We start from the raw sequence: 20,403 nt of genomic DNA on the forward strand, positions 1-20,403 counted from the left end.
TCCAAATTCCAGCTCTATTACTTATTAGCTGTGTGACCTTGGGCAGGTTACTGACCCTCTCTGTTCTCATGGAGCTTTGCAAGGATTAGATGAGGAAATATTAAAACTTCCTGAATAGTGCTTTACATCTCACATGTACTATAAGTTGGAGTATAAATAGGTACAAAATTTCCACACAGCAGCTTGGCAATAGATATCAAAAATTTTAAGTGACATCCTTTGACCCAGCCATGTCACCTCTAGGAATGTTTCCCAAGGAATTTAATCATGTGGGAAACATGTTTTCTAAAAGAAAAAAAAATTCTACAGTAATCATTAAATCTGTTGCAGATATAAATGTAATATTCTTTCTTGTAAAAAAATAAGATGAGGAAGCTATGTGAAGTTGCACAGATAAATTACTTTCTAGAAACATCTAAATTATGAAAAACTAAAAGCATTCTTTTAATCCATCACCTTTTAAAAGAGTTTTCTAATAGAATTCATAGAAGGCAATAAGGATCTAAAAGGGTAGACTGACTTTTAAAAATATTTCATAAATTTGAAATCATGCTGGGACCACTGGGTGTGTTTGGCCCCAGACTCCAGAACCTAGATGGCATCAGATTCTGCAATTCAGCAAGGCAAGACTCATGGACAGATTTCAAAGCATATGGACTCAGGCTCATACTGCACGTTCAAACCTTCTTTCCATATGGAAAATGGGAAAAGAAGCGACCCTATGTTTCCCTTAATCAGCATGTCCTCTGAGCACTGCCTCTGCAGAACAGGAGAGGTAAAGCACTCTGAAAGGCATAGCTTCTCCTTTTGGGAGTTAAGTGAAGAGTTCATTTAAGACTGTCCCTCTTTCCATGAATAGGCTGGTGTCCCTGGAGCCATCCATCCAAGTCAGCAGTACGAAAACCCGGAAAAGACATCTTCGTCCTCCAGGACGCCGGGAAGGTACAGGAAAAGTTAAATAAGAGGGTGCATGTGAGAAAAGTGTGGACAACAAAGTGGATACATGAGACGCACACACTAGCTTGGGGAGGAGGAGCCTGGCAGGAAACAGGCAGGACCTGAATTATCTGAGTTGTTTATATCAGGCAAGTCAATGCATACCTTCCACTTGCTTTTCACATTCTACAGACTTACAATGGGTGTGTTTTGTCCCACCGGGAATATAGAAAAGACAAGGGGACGTGAGGAAAGAGGAGATGGCAATGCTTTCAGTACTTAAGTTTGAAAAGTCAAAAAACAGAGATTCTTAGAACAGCCAGAATACTGGGACATTCTAAGAAAACCTATTTGCATAAAAATTCAGCTAAGTTGTTTGCTGCCATCTAATTTCAAATCCATTACTGGCAGACTATGTTGAAAACTAATGTCTTCCCAAAAGACAGTTGCCTGAAAATAATTTGCTCTGTGAAAGGTTGACCTTGAAGGGTACTGTCTATCTTTTCCCCTGGATGAAAATAAATGATTCCCTCCCTCACACCATATCCACCAGGGTATCCTTGACAGCCTCCTTGCTGCCATTTCTCATTTTGGGATTTCCTTTAAGTTGTCCCCTCTGCTAGTAAGCTCTCAATAAAGGTTACCCATTATTATTATCATTATAGAGCCACCCAATTCAACTCTTTATGTTCAAATCAGGCCGAGATCCAATACCCAAACTATAAACTTACACACTACGGTTTTCACAAGTTTTTTTCTATTCCTGCGATATGACAACGTGATTACAAATGATTCTAACTGGAAAAGAGAGCCAAAATTGCTACCCACTCTAAGTTTAGGAATACCTCTGAAGCAAGAATGCATCTCTCCTCTGCAAGCTGTAGAATGGTCTTCAAATATTTTTACAAGATACTTACTGCCACTAAACAAGTTCCAAATGGTACCTGGAAGTTGGATTTGACTGTATTGTCACCATTTCCCCCTTCTGCCAATCCCTTCCAGGACCTTCTCTCACCTTGTTGAAGCAGAATATGCTGGAGAGAGCTCAGGTTTGGTGTCAAGTACACCTGGATTCGAACTTCACCACTCAACCTATAACTTCTCCAAATCTTAGTTTCCTCATCTATAGTTTCCTCATCTATAAACAGAGATGTTAATAGCAACTTGGCAGAGCTACTGTGAAAAAGAAATAGATCAAGGGAAGTTTATATTAGGAGGAAAAGTATGAGATGATTGCTTTGATCTCCCCTAAGACTTCCCCAATGAAATTTCAAATAGTAGAGCCAGTATTCCACCCAATAGCAGAGTGGACAGAGGCAGATTCTCTCACAAGGAGCAGGAGGGTACCCAGAGTCCATCTCCTGGAATATTAGCAGTCTCCACCCTGCACAGTGCTGGGCAGCTTAACCTTCCTAAACATCTTGATGCAACATGACATCACCTTGCTCAAAATCCTTCAGAGGCTCCACAATGCCCACTGAATAAAATCTGGACTCCTAGCCACCAAAACTCACCTTTCTGACTTCTCATCCCACCGATTTCTTCCATCTTCTAACACAAGCAAAGCTCACAGCTTCATGTGCTTGTAAACAGGCATATCTCTGTGTAAAGTCCTTGTGAGCAGGAAACTCATCTTATTCATCTTTAAACCTCCCAAAATATCAAACACAGTACTTTGCACATAATTATATATAGTAATTATTTATTGATAAGAAAGTGGATGAATCCCTCCTGGAGAACCCACTGAGGGGAGGGGGTGGGACGGAAAAGGCAGATGATATGAACTATACGTTGTGATGGATAAAACTTATTATGAACAAGTGATAAGCAAGGGAAAAAAAAAAAAGCATGTGATCTAAAAAAATAATAATTTTACTATTTTCATGACATTTTCCAGGTGAATAGAGCTAAGTATGTTAACAAATTTTTAAATTACATTATTCTACATTTCACTCAAAAAATCTTATTGAGCCAAGTACTGTGAAAAGCACTATGTGCCAAGCATTACTCTGCAGGGGATACAAAGATGATGAGGATATGATTTCCGTCCTCAGAAAGTTTACACTGCAATGAGGGAAGCAGGCACACAAACGACCAACTCTAAAACAAGGCTTCTTGTCCTGAAGGTGATACTAGAGAAACAAACTGAGGATGATAAAACACTTGATGACACACTTCATATATAACACCTCCCATGACAGGTGAACTGGGCATTCGACACATGGGTTCTTGGTTCATTCTCTGCATCAGGCTCACCCCCATCATTTCATTAGCCTCACAGTAAGGTGACCCTGCATTTTACATAGGTGAATCTTTTGGAAGGCATTTTGGGGGAGTTTTATTATATTATGTAAAAGCCCAGAAGAAAGAACTCTGGAAGGCTTCAGAGATGAGGGGACATCTGAACTGGGCCTGGAAAAGTAAGAGACTTTCAGGTGGAAGAGAAGGAAAACATTCCAAACAAAAGGAAGAATAACAACAAAGGCAAGAGGGAGGGAGTGTGGATGGCGTGTTAATATTAGTAACATGGAGAAGCTGTGCCCCAGGGAACATGGGTGGTTGTGGTGGAGAAACAGCTGGAAGGCTTGCCTAAGGCTGGCTGGTTAACAGAGAGCCATTCGTCCTTGCACCTTAACCAGAGTCCCTGTGGACTGGCGAGGGGAAACCCCCAATACCCCCGGAAACATACTGACAGGGCCAACGGGCTTTCCACCTGCTGTCTGGTCACATTCCATACGGGAAAACAGCGCACGAGCCCTGTTAGCTCTAAGGTGCTATGGATGGGTCTGTTGTCTGGACAGGAAATAACAAAAGGAGAACGAGGTCAATCATTATAATTTAATTCAACCAACATTCATTGAGAACTGAGTATATGTAAGTCATTTTGCTGAGCCCTGTGAGGAACAAATAACTGCACTCCAAAATTTACAATCAGGTCAAGAAGGCAGTCATTGATAACAGATGTAGAACGTGGAAATACAATGGAAATATAACAGAAATATCTAGGGCTTTTGAATAAGACCTTCAGACCTCATCCCTACAAGGAAGTGAAGAGCCCAGCAAATACCTATTCAGTGCTATCACTGCAGCCAGTCAACCGAGCCGAGATGGCCTCCACGCCTGATGGTGGCGCCATTTTCACCTCAGCCATGTTTTGGGGATGCAGATGGAAGGAAGCCTTAACATGGTGCAGACAATACACTGCTCCTCCCCTTTATTCCCGGTTTTGCTTTTGGGGTTTCAGTTACCCAAGGACAACTGGGGTCTGAAAATATTAAATGGAAAATTCCTGAAATAAACAATTCATAAGTTTTAATTTGCCCACCATTCCTAGTAGCGTGATGAAATCTCATGCCATCCCCTCAGTCCCACTAGGGACCTGAATCTTCTCTTTGTCCAGCATATCCACGCTGTATACCCTACATCCCCGTTAGCCCATTAGTTAGGAAAAAACATAGTATACATAGAGTTCGGTACTGTCCGCAGTTTCAGACATCCACTCGGGGCCTTGGAAGGTATCCCCCACAGATAAGGAAGACTACTGGACGACTGTCTTCCTCTGGGCTTCCTGAGTCTCTGTAGTTTAGGCTCCACCGTTAGGGCTCCAAGAACCTGCCCTTCCATGTTCTTCCATGGGCATCACTCAAAAGAACATGGCCAACGGCGCCTTATGCCTGGGAGGGAGGAGCCTCCTATGCCAATGGCCCATCTCACTGCTGAGGTGACACCGAGGTCCCAATCACTCTTTAAGGCGGTAGGACACCCTGCCCTAAGAACTTGTGCTGTGCTCAGGTGTTGCTTCCGGGCACCTTGCCACTCACTCTCTTGGCTCTCTAACTGGGTTTCTCATCTGTATTAAAGATGACGTCTCTATCTCCTCTCACTTGAGTATTATAAACCTGTTCATAATCACTTCACTCTATAAACCAAATCAAAACAAACAAAAGAGAGTACAAAAAAATATTTTTGTACCTGTGCATCACTTCCTCCTAGAAACGTGGGGAGCACCTCAAAGGCAGGCCTGGTTATTATCAAAAGCGCAATCCGGGCCGTTCTGCAATGCCCATCGTGTCTGTGAATGACGAATGCATACCCCCTATATCTCCTCTGAAACGTGCCAGGCGCACAGCTCTGCCACACCCAGCTGCTAAGAGTCATTATCTATATTTTCTAAACGTAAGGGGGAAAAAGGTTCCAAGTCCTCAATAATATGCCACCCAAAAAGCTTGCCCTTTCCTCAGAACAAAAGCCTTTCCTTACTGGGAAACAGAAACACGTGCCCTGAGGTCGCTGTGGCCACCAGGAATGACCCTGACACTCCCTTGATCTGTCTGTTCCCACCACACCGGAGAACCCTCTGTGCACCAAGGGCGTAGAGACTTTTCGACTCTTGATGTCTTTGCTCTCACTGCTCTTTCAACCAAAGACGCCCTGCTTACTCATTTGCCACCAGCTGACACTGCCTTCCTCCTCATGGCCAGTGGGAAGTCGGCAGTGAAGCACACTCCAATTTCTCCCGTCAAAGACACAGCTCCTTCCCCTTCTCTGCCCTAGCCTTCTGCTGGTTGTGCTCCTATGAAGCACACATTTCGTTCTTTTTGTTAGTATGGAGGGTTGTTTACCTGCCTGTCTAACTTAATGATGAGCTCTTCAAGAACGTGAAATTTTCAACTACATCTCCACAGCACAGGGCTTCACACACAGCAGTTCAAAAATGTCTGTTGAAGGAGTTAACTCTTCTGAGAGTTTTATTTAAAATATTTGTTTGTAGCAAAGAGTCTTCAACTTAATTTCATCATTATTATATTTGTTTTCATAGCACTGGAGGCTAATTTTAAGCACTTTTTTTTAGCCTTGGCCCCAAGCCTGAAGGAAATACAAATTTTTGCAACTCCTCTTACCACTCTGCCTTATGTCAAACACAGACATTATGTATCTTCTTCCCAATTATTTACAATGCACTCTTGGTTACAATCCATATGTTAGCTTGCCAGACTGTATTATTCAATAAAGACCAACTTCTCAAAAGGAGTGAGTGAAACGAAAAATTTGAGCAGACTATAAAAGTAAACCAACAACAAATCTACTGTAAAGCTGTGATATTTTACCGAATTTTTCATCAACTATAGCTCTTATAATAAACATAAAAATATATAATATAAAAATATATAAAAATACATAAATAATAATATAAATAATAATTATTATTATTTAAATAATAATAATTAATAATATAAATATTATAAATAAATAATAATATAAATAAATGGTTTCTCGTTCTATCCATAATTCACAGTAAATACACAGGTGGTTTTATTCTCTTTACTTAACAGATCTGTTATTACAGCAATAAACCTTTTTTCATCTACTCAACTAGCAGTATTAAACCATTATTGAATGCATTATGTTTAAATTCCCATGCCCCTAAATGTTATTCTGAGGCTGCTTTTGCTCACTTTTATCCTAAAACCAAAAAAAAGGATGAACCCTATGGTCTTTTTCACAGACCCCAAGTACTGAAGGTACCACCTGAGCAGCTGCTGCAGTTAATTCACTACCATACTCAAGCACTGCTTTTTCCGCTCATTAGAAATTTTAGGATTCAAAATACAACAGAAAAAAAATAATTTTTTACTACAGAGTTCAACAAAACACACTGAGTACTTAGTCTGGCTGCAAGACCCTGGCAGGTCACCTGATTTGTCCAGCTAAAAAAAATGAAGGGGCATACTATAATCTCTAAGCAAATTTCCAATTCTAGTATTTTATGAGAAAGTTAAGTACTTTTATCTGATTCCCCATTTACCAATCCACTCCGGTTCACTTCATTCAGTATCATTTAATTCCTCAATAGGTGCTTTATTGCTTTACAACATCTCAAAAATTTTTAAATGGTCTCATGCCGCCTGCTACACATACTGTATGAGGGAGAATCCTTATTAGTTTTCAGATCATACTAGTAGGTCATTTTGGAACCCACAAAAAGAATGACTAAATCCTACAACTCAACAGCAAAAAAAGTAAATAACCCATTCAAAAACAGGCAAAGGACTGGAACAGACATTTCTCCCAAGAAGATACACACGAGGCACATGAAAAGATGCTCAACATCACTAGCCATTAGGGAAATGCCAATCAAAACCACAATGAGATACCACTTCACACCAATTAGGATAGCTATTATCAAAAGAAAAGAAAAGAACAAATTTTGGTGAGGATATGGAGAAATCGGAACCATGTGCATTACTGGTGGGCAGGTAAAATGGTGCAGCCATTGTGGAAAACAGTTTGGTGGTTCCTCAAAATGTTAAACATAGACTTACCATATGATCTACTGGATTGAAAGAATTGAAAGTAGGGACTCAAACAGATACTTTTACACCAATGTTAACAGAAGCATTATTCACACTAGCCAAATGGTAATAACAATGCAAGAGCTCATCAACAGATGAATGGATTAAAAAAAGTGGGAATATTATTCTGTCTTAAAAAGGAATGAAGTTCTGATACACACTACAACACGGATGAACCTGGAAAACATTCTAAGTGAAATAAGCCAGACACAAAAGGACAAATATTGTATGGTTTACTTATATGAGATACCTACAGGAGTCAAATTCATAGAGGCAGGAAGTAGAACGGTGGTGGCCCAGGCTGAGAGAAGCAGGGTTACTGTTTAATGGGTACGGAGTTTCTGTTTGAGATGATGAAAAAGTTCTGGAGTTGGATAGTGGTGATGGTTGCACAGCATTGTAAATGTACTTAATGCCAACTTAATGCCACTGGATTATATACTTGAAGATGACTGACTATAATGGTAAATTTTATGTTATGTAACTTTCCCATAATAAAAAAAAGATGACTAGACATGCATTTATGAATTCACTACTTGCTGCCACTGTTTCTTTCAGTCCTGTCACAGACGATAATTATTCTTTAATTCTAGGCAACTTGAAGTATTTACTGGCCAAACACACACACACACACACACACACACGCACACACGCACACACGCACATACACACAAGAAAATGATGGATTTTCAAAATTAAGTAAGGGCCAATTTCCCCTTCCTGGCGATGTCATCTCAAGCCATGTGAAGAGAAAGCCTCTCCGGGACATGGAAAGGGCCAGATTCTCCCAACATCACCCTCCAGGGAAGGATTCAGAGCAGTCACATTTATTAGGGGCACTGCTACAGTCCACCCTGAGGGGAAGGGAAGCAGAAAGTGGAGATAACCATCAGGACTTACCCACATCGGCATCCCAGAATGACAAAAGACACAAGACAACTGAATTCTACATGCCAAACCAAATGTGGAAGAATTGTAGAAAAACAGCAATAACCACAAAACAATGTGTTGTTTGATGCCTATTACATGATTTATTAAGAATCAGTCTTTCAGAAAATAAAATGTATACACTTGGCCCAAAATTTGTCATTTTAGCACTGTTGCTTCCCCTACAATCTGGGACAACCCCATGTGGCCCATGGGAGAACTCTAGAAGGGATTCACAGATATCTAAAATCACTTCTGGAACTGTGGTCTTAGTTGGCCAATGGCTTGATTCTGTTTTATCTAGCTGTATGAATTAGGCGCCTAACTAGTAGGAATGCAGGTCATCATGCCCCAAGAGGATGCACTAGGGATGTGGGGAACTCTGGGTACTCCCAAGGGCCGACACAGATGGTTCTGCTCCCTTAGAGAGCAGAACCATTAGAGAATGAAAGTGGAAACTTGGGGAGCCTGCGAGGAAGGCCCTAGTAGAGAATGTGGATCTATCTCGCTAACTCAAATCGAAGATGATTACATTTTTACTTTTTTATTCCTCCCTCTGCATATAGTTAGCACTGAGTACATACTCATTAAATAAATGAATGACTGGACTGAATGATCAAAATTGTCCATTTCTTCAGTTGAGTGCCCTTCTCTACCCCATCTCCCAAACCGCAACTTGACTTTGAAGAAAAACAAAATAAAAGCCTTAATGTGTTAAAGGCACCTGTAAGAGATGCAAATCCTCCCCTATAATATTTTAAATTCACCCTGACTTCACAAATCACCAGGATGACCACACCCAAACATAGCAGTTCACCTACATTCCCTACTGGGGCCTCCCTTCCAGGCTCCCCAAGTTTCCACTTTCATTCTATAATGGAGAGAAGAAAGGGGAGCAGAACATCTGTGTCGGTCCCTGGGAGTACCTAGAACATCCTACATGCCCAGCCTCACATCTGACTTCTCTGTCCCATTCTACCCTAAGGACCTTAACTTTAAAGGTCAGCTAAACAGTGCACATGAGTTAAGTTTTCCCATACAAACAAAATCCCAACATCTCTGAAAAGAGTCAATAAAGATTTACCTTCAGGATTACTATTTTAAAGTGAGATTATACTTTCCTGTTCTTCTGTCAGTTGCAAAGCCCCAAACCTACTAGAATTCACTTAAAACTAATCTACAGTGTTTTCATTGGAAGAAAGCAATCAGGAAAGCTCTGACCCACTGAGCAGCTGGGAATTTCTTTGCTGAAGGTTTGGTTTAGTCTTTATTTTTCTAACTGCTAGCCCTGCTAACATGATTCAGTGAAGGTCATATTTAATCTTGCAGAGAAAAGCTACCTAAGCAGTTCTTAGGTAGGCTTCAGTAAAAATAAATTGCGTTGGCTCTGTGGATAAGTCTGTTGCTTCAACCCAACAATTACAGTCCAAGAGAACAAATAAAGGTAACAGTAAAATACCGCACTTGGTTTCAAAAGAATTTCACTGCATGTATGTTACCAGCTGAGTGTTTGTTAATAACAAAGTTATTGTTAATAACTAACCCACCAAGAAAGTAGCAGTTCCCAAAAGTGTATCTCTGCCTTGTGAGCAAATATAGCTTATTTATATGTACAGGAAGGTAGTTAGTATCACCACTGGAACTTAAATGTCAAAGGAATGGACTGACAAGATTTCTTTAAAGACCTAAATACAAAGGAGAAAACCAAACAATTTTTCACCTTCTGAATGTTGAACCCCTAACAAAGTGACAAATCCTAATGCAAAGTGACAAATCCCAACGTTTATGTGCTTAATACATATACTACTAGGTTTCTAACACAAAGTAGATTCGCGCCATCCATCTCAAGCTGGAATTCAGCCTTCTGAGCTAACCTTTGCTTTAGGGCTGAAAATCAAATCAACAAATATTTATCTAGTTCTTACTGCGGATCAAGTACTGGTGGGGAATGCAAAGAAATACAACACGATCCTAGCTCTCAAATAACTTGCCTTGTAGGTGTTACTAATGGAAAAATCCAAGGAATCAACGATTTTCACAACAGTTCAAGAGGCTAGAAAAGACTTAAGATGTTTGTGATTAATCGCCCATAGGAATGGCACACAGTGTGTTGCTTCTGAAGAAATTCAGAGAATTTATTACGGTCATGCACCAGATAACGATGTTTTTTGTCAATGACAGACCGCATATATGATGGTGGTCCCATAAGATGAGTACCATAGAGCCTAGACATGTAGTAGGCTATACCATCTAGGTTTGTATAAGTACATGCTATGATGTTTGCACAATGACAAAATCGCCTAACGACGCATTTCTCAGAATGTATCCCTGTTGTTAAGTGACACATGACTGTATTCTAGGCTGAAGAGATCAGCTAAGGTTTGTGGGAGGAGGCACAGGGAGATGCATACAGTTATAACCAAAAAGACCACTCTAACTCTGCTTTCCTTCGGTCCTTTTAGGTTTAGTCCCTGTACTACAACTTTTCCCCACATTTCTCTTCACACCTAGCTTCATTTCCTAATCCTGCACCATCTAATAGGCAGCCACCAGCCACATGTGGCTATTGTGCACTTGAATGTGACCAGGCTGAATTAAGATGTGCCGCAGGTGTAAAAGACACACAGGATTTTGAAGATTCCATATGAAAAAAAGAATGTAAATGATCTCATTAATATTTTTATATTAACTGCATGTTGAAATGATAATATTTTGGACATACTGGGTTAAAAAATATTATTAAAATTAATTTCACCGACTTCTTTTTATTTTTCTAACATGGCTACTAGAAAATTAAAAATTATACATGTGGCTCACCCTATATTTGTATTGGATCGTGTTGCCCTAATCAATATTTTTTTTTGGCTGTGCTTTGGCATTCTGCCTCTGAACTTCTAATGGTTGCAGCCAACCCTAGTTTCATAACAATCCAAAAATGTCTCTAGTAGCTATCAAGGGATCAAAACTATTCTAAAATTTTTTCAGACACAAATCAGGGATATGGACGCTTCTTCTGTTGTGCAAAGTCAGAAGTCACACTCTGATTGAGTCATACTAAGTCATTTTCCAACAGGGGACCTGTAACGGTTGGTGTATGGGGAAAATAAAACCTCCCTGAATTCCCCAGTGCTCCTATGAAACACCTGAGCCACCAAGACACAGGAATCTATACCACAGAAAGATAGAGAATCTATATGATGTAAAGGTAGGGAATGTTTGCATTAACTTCCCCTAGAAACACTTTACTCCTCACATACCACAAGAACTGGATCTGCAGCCATTTGTCTAAATTAATTGCTCTGATCCAAAAAGATAATTAAATTTCTCTTATCTCCTCAAGCGGGCCAAATGGTTGCAGCCTGGACTAGGTCCCTAGGTTAAGTTCCCTGGGTGGCAGGAAGACCTCTCTCTCTAAGCACGCACATTTCAAAAGCGATGAGGCCCAGACCTTAGGGACACCTCTAGGTTGTAAAACCCTTACATTCCAAAAGGTTAGGATGAGAACCCTGGGTCGTTCCCATCCTGTCTCGAAGGAGCAAAGGTGTTTCTTTTCTCTCTCTCTCCTTTGGGAGAGGAAAGGGATGGTTGCTCTGACCATCATCTGCAGAGCGCAATCCACATCCATGGTCCATCAACTCTCATGGCATTGCCTGAGGGTCTAGGTTTGGGGGACCAACACTGAACATCAGTCTGGCTGTTGACCTGGTTATAAAGGTCAATAATGAACTTTTCTCCTACTCAGTGTCTTGTGTTTCTCAGTATTCACATACATCAAGGACATATCTGCGAAGTGGGGTAACATCTCAAACCGTCCACAGTTCTTGACAAAACAGCACGTCCCAGCCTCACCAAGGAGCCATCAATCTAAGTGTCTTCAAGAGGTAAGAGCTGAATGGGGACAATGGCATCTCTGAGCCTGGCTCCATACATCAAGGGAGAAAGAACTCACGAATGGCCAAGTCCATGCACAACATCCTCCTCAGCAACATCCAATTTACTTTTCCTAATCTTATATTTACAAGAGGTGAGGTCAGAAAGGACACTTTAGAGTTGTCTCGAGAATATTTTTTCTGGTTATAAAAGTAATTGTGCTGTTGTATTAAATTTGGAAAATACAAGTGTTTCAACAGGGGGAAAAAAAGCCAAACACCTACAATCCCACCATCCAATGTTTTCTTTCACGTTTGTTTTTTACATGATATATATACAAACACACACACACATTTTCAAAATAAAATTAGGGTCACAACTGAATATCCTCTTTTTCTCCACTCAACATATATCACAAACATTTTCCCATCATTAAATGCAAAAACATGAATTTTATAAGCTATCTATACTCATTGTCTGGATGTGCCATAATTCTTTTAAATGTGTTCCTGTTGTTGGGTATTTAGGTTGTTTCCAAGTTTTCACTATAACAAAAGCTAATTCAATAAACATCCTAGTACATAAATATTTGCCCCGTCTCTGGTCACTTCACGTGAAGTAGGTTCTTGAAATAGGTTCCTAGAAGTGGAATTACTGGAACAGAGAGTTGAACATTTTTAAGACTTTAAATATATAACATGGAATTGAATTCCAGAAAGTCTATTTCAAGGTACAATCCCAACTACGATATGGAGTGCTCACCTTCAAAATCAGTGACCCAGTTACGGCATTCATAATTCAATCTTAACCTGTGCCCCCCACTCTTTAGAGAAACGCAGTATTGGCCTATTCCATTTTCCTGATTCCCTATTTACCTCCTACAACCTGACAAAAATAAAACAGCAGGAAGGACAACCAGCATGGGGGAAGTGAGGAGGGCCTAAGACAGCCAAGACAGTATTTCTGATCAATTTCATCGACATGTATCTTCCTTTAGGGGCTCCTGGTTGCCTCCAAGGGCCATTTTGGATTGAGTCTGAGGCCTCATGTGGGGGTACCCATTCCGCTATCCTCTCCAGCTCCAACACTACCCCCTCTAAGGTGCTTCAACCATGCCCCATGGATAACCACTCACAAGCTCCTGTTTACTTGTCTAAAGTCAGCTGATGCAGAAAAGCTTTCTCGTCAGACTTTATTCTTCCCTAGGATAAAAAGGCCTAAGTCCAAAGTCAGAAGTGGAGGGTCCTCCAGCATTTCAACTTGTCCTTGAATTACTCTCAATTAACCACCAACTTGTTCCCACCACCTCTGAAACACCTTCAATGACTTTTGTGGCAAGACAGAAAATGGACCTACCTGACTCCCTCTTCTCTCTCTCCCACTCAGGAATGCCGGAGGCCCTATTCTACTCTCTACCTTATTCTCTTTTTTCATCACCTCATCCCCCAACGGTCACCTTCCAATGCCCCCCACTCCTATCCACCACTCCACACACCCACCAACACCCTATCTGGGTGTTAGGACACTGTCTTCTCACCACCATCATTCTTCTCATCATCTTCAATAATTCTAGGGTAAGGGGAACCAAAAAAGCTCTCTTCCAAAATAACACGTTAGATATTACTTGAAATAAAGCAATTTGTATGTGGTTCCTTCTCACTCAAAATGTCAACCTCATGAAATGGGAAAGTAAGTAGGATTCTAAGCTTATGGGGCCAGGATGGTATAGTCCATCTATAAAATATTTCTTTGTATCCTACAAAAAACCTGATATTCACAAGCTCAATAAAAACAAACGAAATCGAAAAGTCACCTTTCCTTTGATCGCATTAGGTGTGCAAGTATCAAACGCTGTTACACAGATAGCAACAGATTGCTAAATACGCCTGAAAAGAAATTATTTATGGAAATTACACAGCAAGTAGTTAACTCTCAAAAGTATTTGTTTAATGAAAACTGGACAGGATTTTATCACACAAAATCCTAAATTAAGTATTTTGTTGAACTAAATTGGTCTTGCCCTTGAGATAAAAATGCTTAAAATCCATCATCAGAAAGCACCATACAGCCTTCTGTTTCTCATAAAAATGGAGACTACAAGGCATGTACATGGGGCAAGAGACATTTGGAGACATTTTTTGCTTGACTCTAGTTTTTCCTTGCTTATCGAAGCTGAATGCTAAACTGAGAAAAAGGACTATAATCCAAAACAGAAATAAACAGAAAACAAACCCATAACTTTTTATGGCCTTCCTAGACAAAGAGACATACCATAAGACAATGTCTTTCTTGTCTCTTCAGAATGGAAAATTCAAAGTATCACAATCATAACACCAATACCATTTTTGTATGACAAGCCAGGTCAACATGGGCAGAGCCAATAGAGAGTGGCCACAGATTCCCTATTCAAGGCACTGTCTACAATGTGGATAACAGGTTCCATCTCCTTGCTTTCCTGCATAGCGTGGCCTCTGAGCCAGTGAAAAAATAAAACGATTTGGCCCTGGGAAGAGATCCTCCCTTCAGTGGTTCTCCACCTTTTGCTCTGGCCCACACACCTGAGGGATAGAGACCCAGGACATTCTGGTGAATATCAGAGGCCTACCATGGGGGTGAGGGGATCTTAGGGTGGGAGGGGCAAGGAGGGGAAGGGGCTCTCAAATCTGAAGGTTCCTGTGTGGTTTCCAAAAGCCCACTCCCCCTAGGTGATTTTGATACACACATAAGTCCCATCCCCCAAAGATAAAAGAACTATGCAGCCCCATTTTACAGATGTAAAAACTAAAGTTCACAAGGGGGAAGCGATTGAAGAGTTAATAAAAGACTGAAAGTCAACTCCAGGCCTCTGGACTCTTGAGTTCATGCACCTTCCACTACACAGAGCCTGTACATGGCTCACTGTCAACAAATATTTAATAAATAAACAAAATAAGGGCACAATGTTTGTGTTCATTTAACAAAATAATTGCCTGGGTTACTACAATGGTTCATACCCTGGGGTCCCTGGATCCCCAGCAGAACTCAAAGTTACTGTCAGGAGTGAGGGATCCTGGGGTAATTTCAGATCCGGTGAGGGGGAAAAACATTTTAAAGGGATCTTTGAAAGTAAAATGCTAGCGACTATGGGCCTGCTGCACACATGCCCCCTCCACCGCCAGAGGCCGGGCAGGGTCCTTGGGACAGGTTACAACTCAGCATCTGAGTCTCTGGTCTTGATTTCCTGCCTGTGTATTTCCCTTGGTATCTTATAGAAAATATTGGCTTCAGGTTTAAATCTGGACCCTAAAGACAATTTATCATTCTTTGTTTAAAAAGAAAGATTTTTATCAAACCTCCTTACTCCCATTCCCACCAGCTACCCCCTGCACGAGGGCCATTCCTCAACCCTGGGCAGACATTACACACCAAATATTGCTCACACTCAGGCCAAAAGTAGGGCACAAATGGGGCAAACAGGGCAGAGAGCCCTGACCTCTTACCCCTGGATGGGAAGGAACACAGTGTCCCATACAGATGAAAAGAAGAACTGACTTTATTATCAATAATAACTGACATTTCATAGCAATTTATATTATTTTTATATACTACTTTATGTATTTTTGTTATACATTATAAATATATACTATTATATTTATTTTCACATATGTTATCACATGTTATTTTCACATATAAAGTGTTCAGTATACAATAAGCATTCAATAAATGCAAGTTAACTGAGTCCTTTTAAAGATGTTATAAAAAAAATAGCAAAACCAGTTAAAGGCCTACCTGTAATAACACATAATGAATTGAAGAGTCAGAAGCAATGATGATGAAAATCCAAACTAAAGCACAGTGAGCTTAGGAAGATTTTTTCCTGATATAAAGAGGGAAAAGACATGGGTCTAATCATTGTTATTTCCATATCATTTGGTCTCCACGGATACCATCTAACTTTTCTTCTAACAGGAAAAAAAAATTCACTGACAATATAATATTTCATTGTTAAATACGTTGATGCTTTACATAAACTAGTTATTCTGTGTTTAATTCCTTTGCATTATCTATATACTCTCAGAAGAAGTAAAATCCTTTCTTGCTGAAAATTCCATATGACAAAGTCAGTGTTTAATCCACCGTCATGACTCCCTGGCTTTTTTAAATTAATAATCTGACAGAATTCTGAAAGTTAATGTCTCAAACATTGGTAGATTGCTGTAATTTATGCAACCGTCTTTCACATACAGTATCTCATTTGTTCCCAAAAGCAACCCTATCAGATACACAGTTAAGTATTATTATCACCTTCCATAGAACTAACCTCACTAGGCAGCTACTGAACTTATTTTTCAGTTGTGTACTGTCAGCTCAACAACTAGAATGCACTATCTCCCCAGAGGGTAGAGAAGTTGTCCTCCTGTTCCCAGTTGAACCCTCAGAGCCCAGCACTGTGTCTGGGGCATAGTGAATGTTCTAGTAATATTTATGAAATGAATAAATAAAGTCCCTTGTCTGCTTCAAGACCTTTTTGGTATAAAGCATGTAATGCAACCATGTCCCAGATACCCCATTTAGAGTTCAGTGGTCTGTTCTCTATCAAAAGGAAATTGTGTGAAAATGCTCTGAAAACTACAGCTTATACTCAATGATACTAAGAATAAAAGTACACTTTCCTTGGCAACATGGGAAAATCGATGCACATCACATGTAAAACAACCAAAGTTTCAAATTTTTCACTACTAAGTTTAAACATCTTTAACTAGCTTTGGTATATTGAATATGTGCCTAATAAAGAACTTCAGAAAGCAGAGAAAGAGAAAAGTGCGGCCACAGTTCATAGAGTTTTCAGTACTTGAGGACAACCATTTGCCATAATTTGCTTCCAATTTAACTACAAACCCTTACTTTTGATTATGATGACATTTTTACAGGTGGGTCTGAAATATGTGGAATTATCTCTAACTTTTGAAGGTCAGCAGAAAAAGAGACAACTCATTGAGAATGAAATATGTAAATGTTTAATATTAAGAAGCAGCTACAAATCATAACAGACAAGAACTCTGGGATCTAGAGGCCAAAATCTAACTTCTTACACAACAGGCTAAGTTATAAATTATAATCATTCACTAATTACAGTGAAATTCCGGACTTTGCCACCTCAATCAATCAATGTTCCAAAATTACCCCTTAGAAATGCCATATTAAGTCCTAAACATTCCATCTGCGGAAGTTTCCTTAAAAAAGACAAGTTTTTCCAGGATTTTTTAGGTTTCTATTTCCATCCTTTCCCTCTCCAAAAAAAGAATGATTGGGGGGAGGGGAGCAGTTTGAGAAAACTAGAGAATCCTGAATCTGTGTGCACGACGAAGTTAAACAGGGATCACCCTCGGGGTCGTGGTAAGGGAGCGCGCATCTGTGGAACATCAAGACCATCCACCTTCCATACTCAGTCTGTCACCAGACCCCTGTCTGCACCTGCCCTCAAGCACCAAAAAGTGCAGGCTGCTAAGTTCCAATTATTTGCAGTCAGTCTGAAAACTAATAAAAGACTGCAGGCTTGACAGCAACCTTGGTGATTCCTGAAAATCCACAACAGGAAATGTAACTATCCTCCACCCTCCCGAGCCATTCATCAAAAGCAGACCGAGTCACAGCAACAAGGAGGCCAGGGGCAGGAGGCAAACGCCAGCACTATTCCTCACTTAGAAGGACTCCGCGTTTTCTTATTCCGCAACCAAGGACGAGGAGCACTACCCACTGCCCACACTGGAGGGAAGAGGCTGAAGAGGGAGTCCCTCCCTCTTGGGGTAAAATGTCCCCAAGTTCCAAGGACTATCCTATGGGGTTAAAGATGGGTGAAGGCCACGCTGCCAATGTAAGGCAACCTCGACTGCCAGTCCCAGAGGTCACGTTTACAGCTGATGACCAAGGGTCCTGCCTACACCGACTGACCCGGGTGCCTCACCTGGTGCCCGGAACACCGTCTTTGCGCCCGGCTCGGGCTGCCAGCCTCCTTCCCTTCTCCGCCTCTAACGGGGCAAGGGGGTCAGCGCGGCAAACGCACCCACACCTGGGGCCTAAGGGAGATGCCACTGCGTCCTGGGCAGGAGGATGAGGGGCATCCTGGCGCCCTCCGAACTTGGAAAGGCTTCCGAGCCCCCCTCGGGGGCCGGCGCCCAGGCCGTGGCGCTGAGGGCGGCCGCAGGCGGGCGGGCGCCACGATTGGCCGCGGCGGGCAGCGCTCGGTGGGCGAGCCCGGCCGGCGAGGCGGAGAGGAAGTGGCGGCCGCGGCTTTGCACCAACCATGTTCGGCCGGCGGGCAGATGCCACTCGGCGCCCAGAGCGGGGTCAGAGGGCGCGGGGCGGGCACTCACGTCCCCACCCCGCGGCAGCCCGCGCCCCAGGACCCCCGGTGGACGCCGGCCCCCACGCCTGCCAGCAGGGCGCCGCTCGGTCCCCCGAGGCTCCCCGCCCCCACCTCGCCCGCTCCGTAGCCGAGGCGGGTCAGGCCCAGCGCGCCAGGCCGGCCCGGGGGCGCCCGCGGGGACCCGGAGGCGCCCGGCTAGGCCGCGGCCGGGGCAGATGACCCCTCGGCGCGCCGCCCTCCCCGGACGCGCCGCCCGAGCCCCCCGCGCGCCAGGACAAGTGCAGTGACAAAGCCCCAGGGCCAGGCCGGGCGCTGGCCGGCGGGAAGGAGGACGCGGCGTCCCCCCCGAGCGGCGGCGGCGGCCCAGCCCCCAGGAAGCCGGGCGTGCCGGCCAGGCCCGGCGCCCAGCCCAGCTCCGAGCCCGCCCGCCGGCTCCGGCCGCTGGCACCCGCCGCCTGCGCCCCTTCCCCGAGCCCCAGGGGCGGGCGAGCTCTGGGACCGCCGCGGGGCGCACCATCAAGTTTCCTTTCGCCGCGGCTGGAGGCGCCTCTCCCGGCCGGGGCGCGGGCGCAGACAGCCCGGCGGGCAGCGGGTTCTGCTTATTTACGCTGGAGGCTGCCTGGAGAGGGGCGCCGCCGCCGGGCACCCAGAAGGACCCGCTCCCCTCCTTCGGATCTGGTGGCGACGGCATCTGTAAACACACACACGCACACACATGTCCGCGACAATTTTGTTTTAAAAAGGAGGCCCGACTCCAGCGGACCTGCACCCCCACACACAACACCTGGGGCGCAGAATCACACAGAGCAGGTCCGTGTCCATGGAGCCACCTCTCCGCATCTGCAAATCCAAAAGTGAAATTAAACCTCCACCGACCTCCTCCTCCTCCTCCTCCTCCTCCCTCTCTACCTCCTCCTCCTCTCTGCAGCCTCAGCAGCCCCAGTAGCAGCAGCAACAGCAGCAGAACCTGCTTCCCCTAAAATCAGATGATCCATAACGGCGCCGACTGTTCCTCCAAAAATCGGTATTAATATTTATGAACCTCAGCATTTTCCGTCTGCAAAACATCGTGTCAAACCATCAGGACACGCACGCATACATCTCCCCTCCGGTCCTCATAAACATGCCCTCGAGAAAAACACACACGCACAGTCACAACTATTATTTGAAAAATGTTACCTCTCAGTGTGCTTTTTCACGCTACCAATACAATTCCGCAAGGTTTAAGTGTTGCTAGGGTGTATGAAATGGAAATGAAAGCCCGTCAGTTGAATAATCGCAGGAGCAAAACTAAAAGTTACTCCCCGGCTTGCCTGAGAACAGTCCAGATCGAAAGCAAAACAAGGAGAGGAAACTGCGAAGAGCCGAGGCTGGAAATCCCCCCACCCCCCGCCCTCCTCCTGCTTCCCTCCCTCGCTCCCTCCCTCGCTCCCCCCTCCGCCCTCCTCCCTCCGCCCTTCCTCCCCAGTGTTTGTTTCAAGCTTGTGCAACCGGGAGGTGGAGGCGGAGGGAGGGCGCGCGCGGCCCGGCCCGGAGGTGCGGAAGTTCGCCGCCGCCGTTCATTGGCAGGCAGCGCCGCTGTCATCATTTCTCGGAAAAGTCAATTTCATTTTCACTTCCCCACGTCGCGGCAGTGGGAGCAACAAGCGGCTGCTCGTGAGTCTGTCTCTCGCACACCGGGGCGCTCCCATGCGCCGCGCGAACACTCGGGGGGCCCGGGGGTCTGGGGGTGACGGGGCGCAAGCTCGGGTTCAGGCCAGAAGCTAATGGCTGTAGGAGAGGAAAGCGGGTACCTGCCTCTCCATCCTAAGGGTTACCTGGAGGTTGGGCGGGAGGGAGGAGGAGGGCGTCCGGGGAAGCAAAGGGGCTCTTGCTATCCTGTGGGTAGGGCAGGTGTTTAGAACCGCTGTCTTCAGAATGAATTTGCCCACCTCAAAGAAATATAAGGAATAATTAACTGACAAGACAGCG

General features: G+C 43.5%; 1 protein-coding gene across 5 annotated transcripts in view; it reads right to left on the reverse strand.

Moving 5' to 3' along the window:
* IRF2 (interferon regulatory factor 2) overlaps positions 1 to 19,784 on the reverse strand; it is an 80,601-nt gene extending 60,817 nt beyond the window's left edge. The window contains exon 1 of one of the 5 annotated variants that reach the window (XM_058524967.1): positions 19,612 to 19,784. Coding sequence is in view for 2 of the 5 variants with exons in the window: in XM_058524966.1 (XP_058380949.1) it covers positions 18,947 to 19,123 (177 nt within the window). In the remaining 3 variants the exon portion in view is untranslated. Of the gene's footprint in view, positions 1 to 18,030; positions 18,238 to 18,946; positions 19,197 to 19,216; positions 19,274 to 19,611 lie in introns of those variants that run through there. The other 4 variants (XM_058524968.1, XM_058524966.1, XM_058524965.1 and 1 more) reach the window with 4 other exon arrangements.
* Between the last annotated feature and the right edge of the window lie 619 nt (positions 19,785 to 20,403).

The sequence above is a fragment of the Diceros bicornis genome, chromosome 29 (assembly GCF_020826845.1).
Source record: "Diceros bicornis minor isolate mBicDic1 chromosome 29, mDicBic1.mat.cur, whole genome shotgun sequence".
Classification (NCBI taxonomy): Eukaryota; Metazoa; Chordata; class Mammalia; order Perissodactyla; family Rhinocerotidae; genus Diceros; species Diceros bicornis.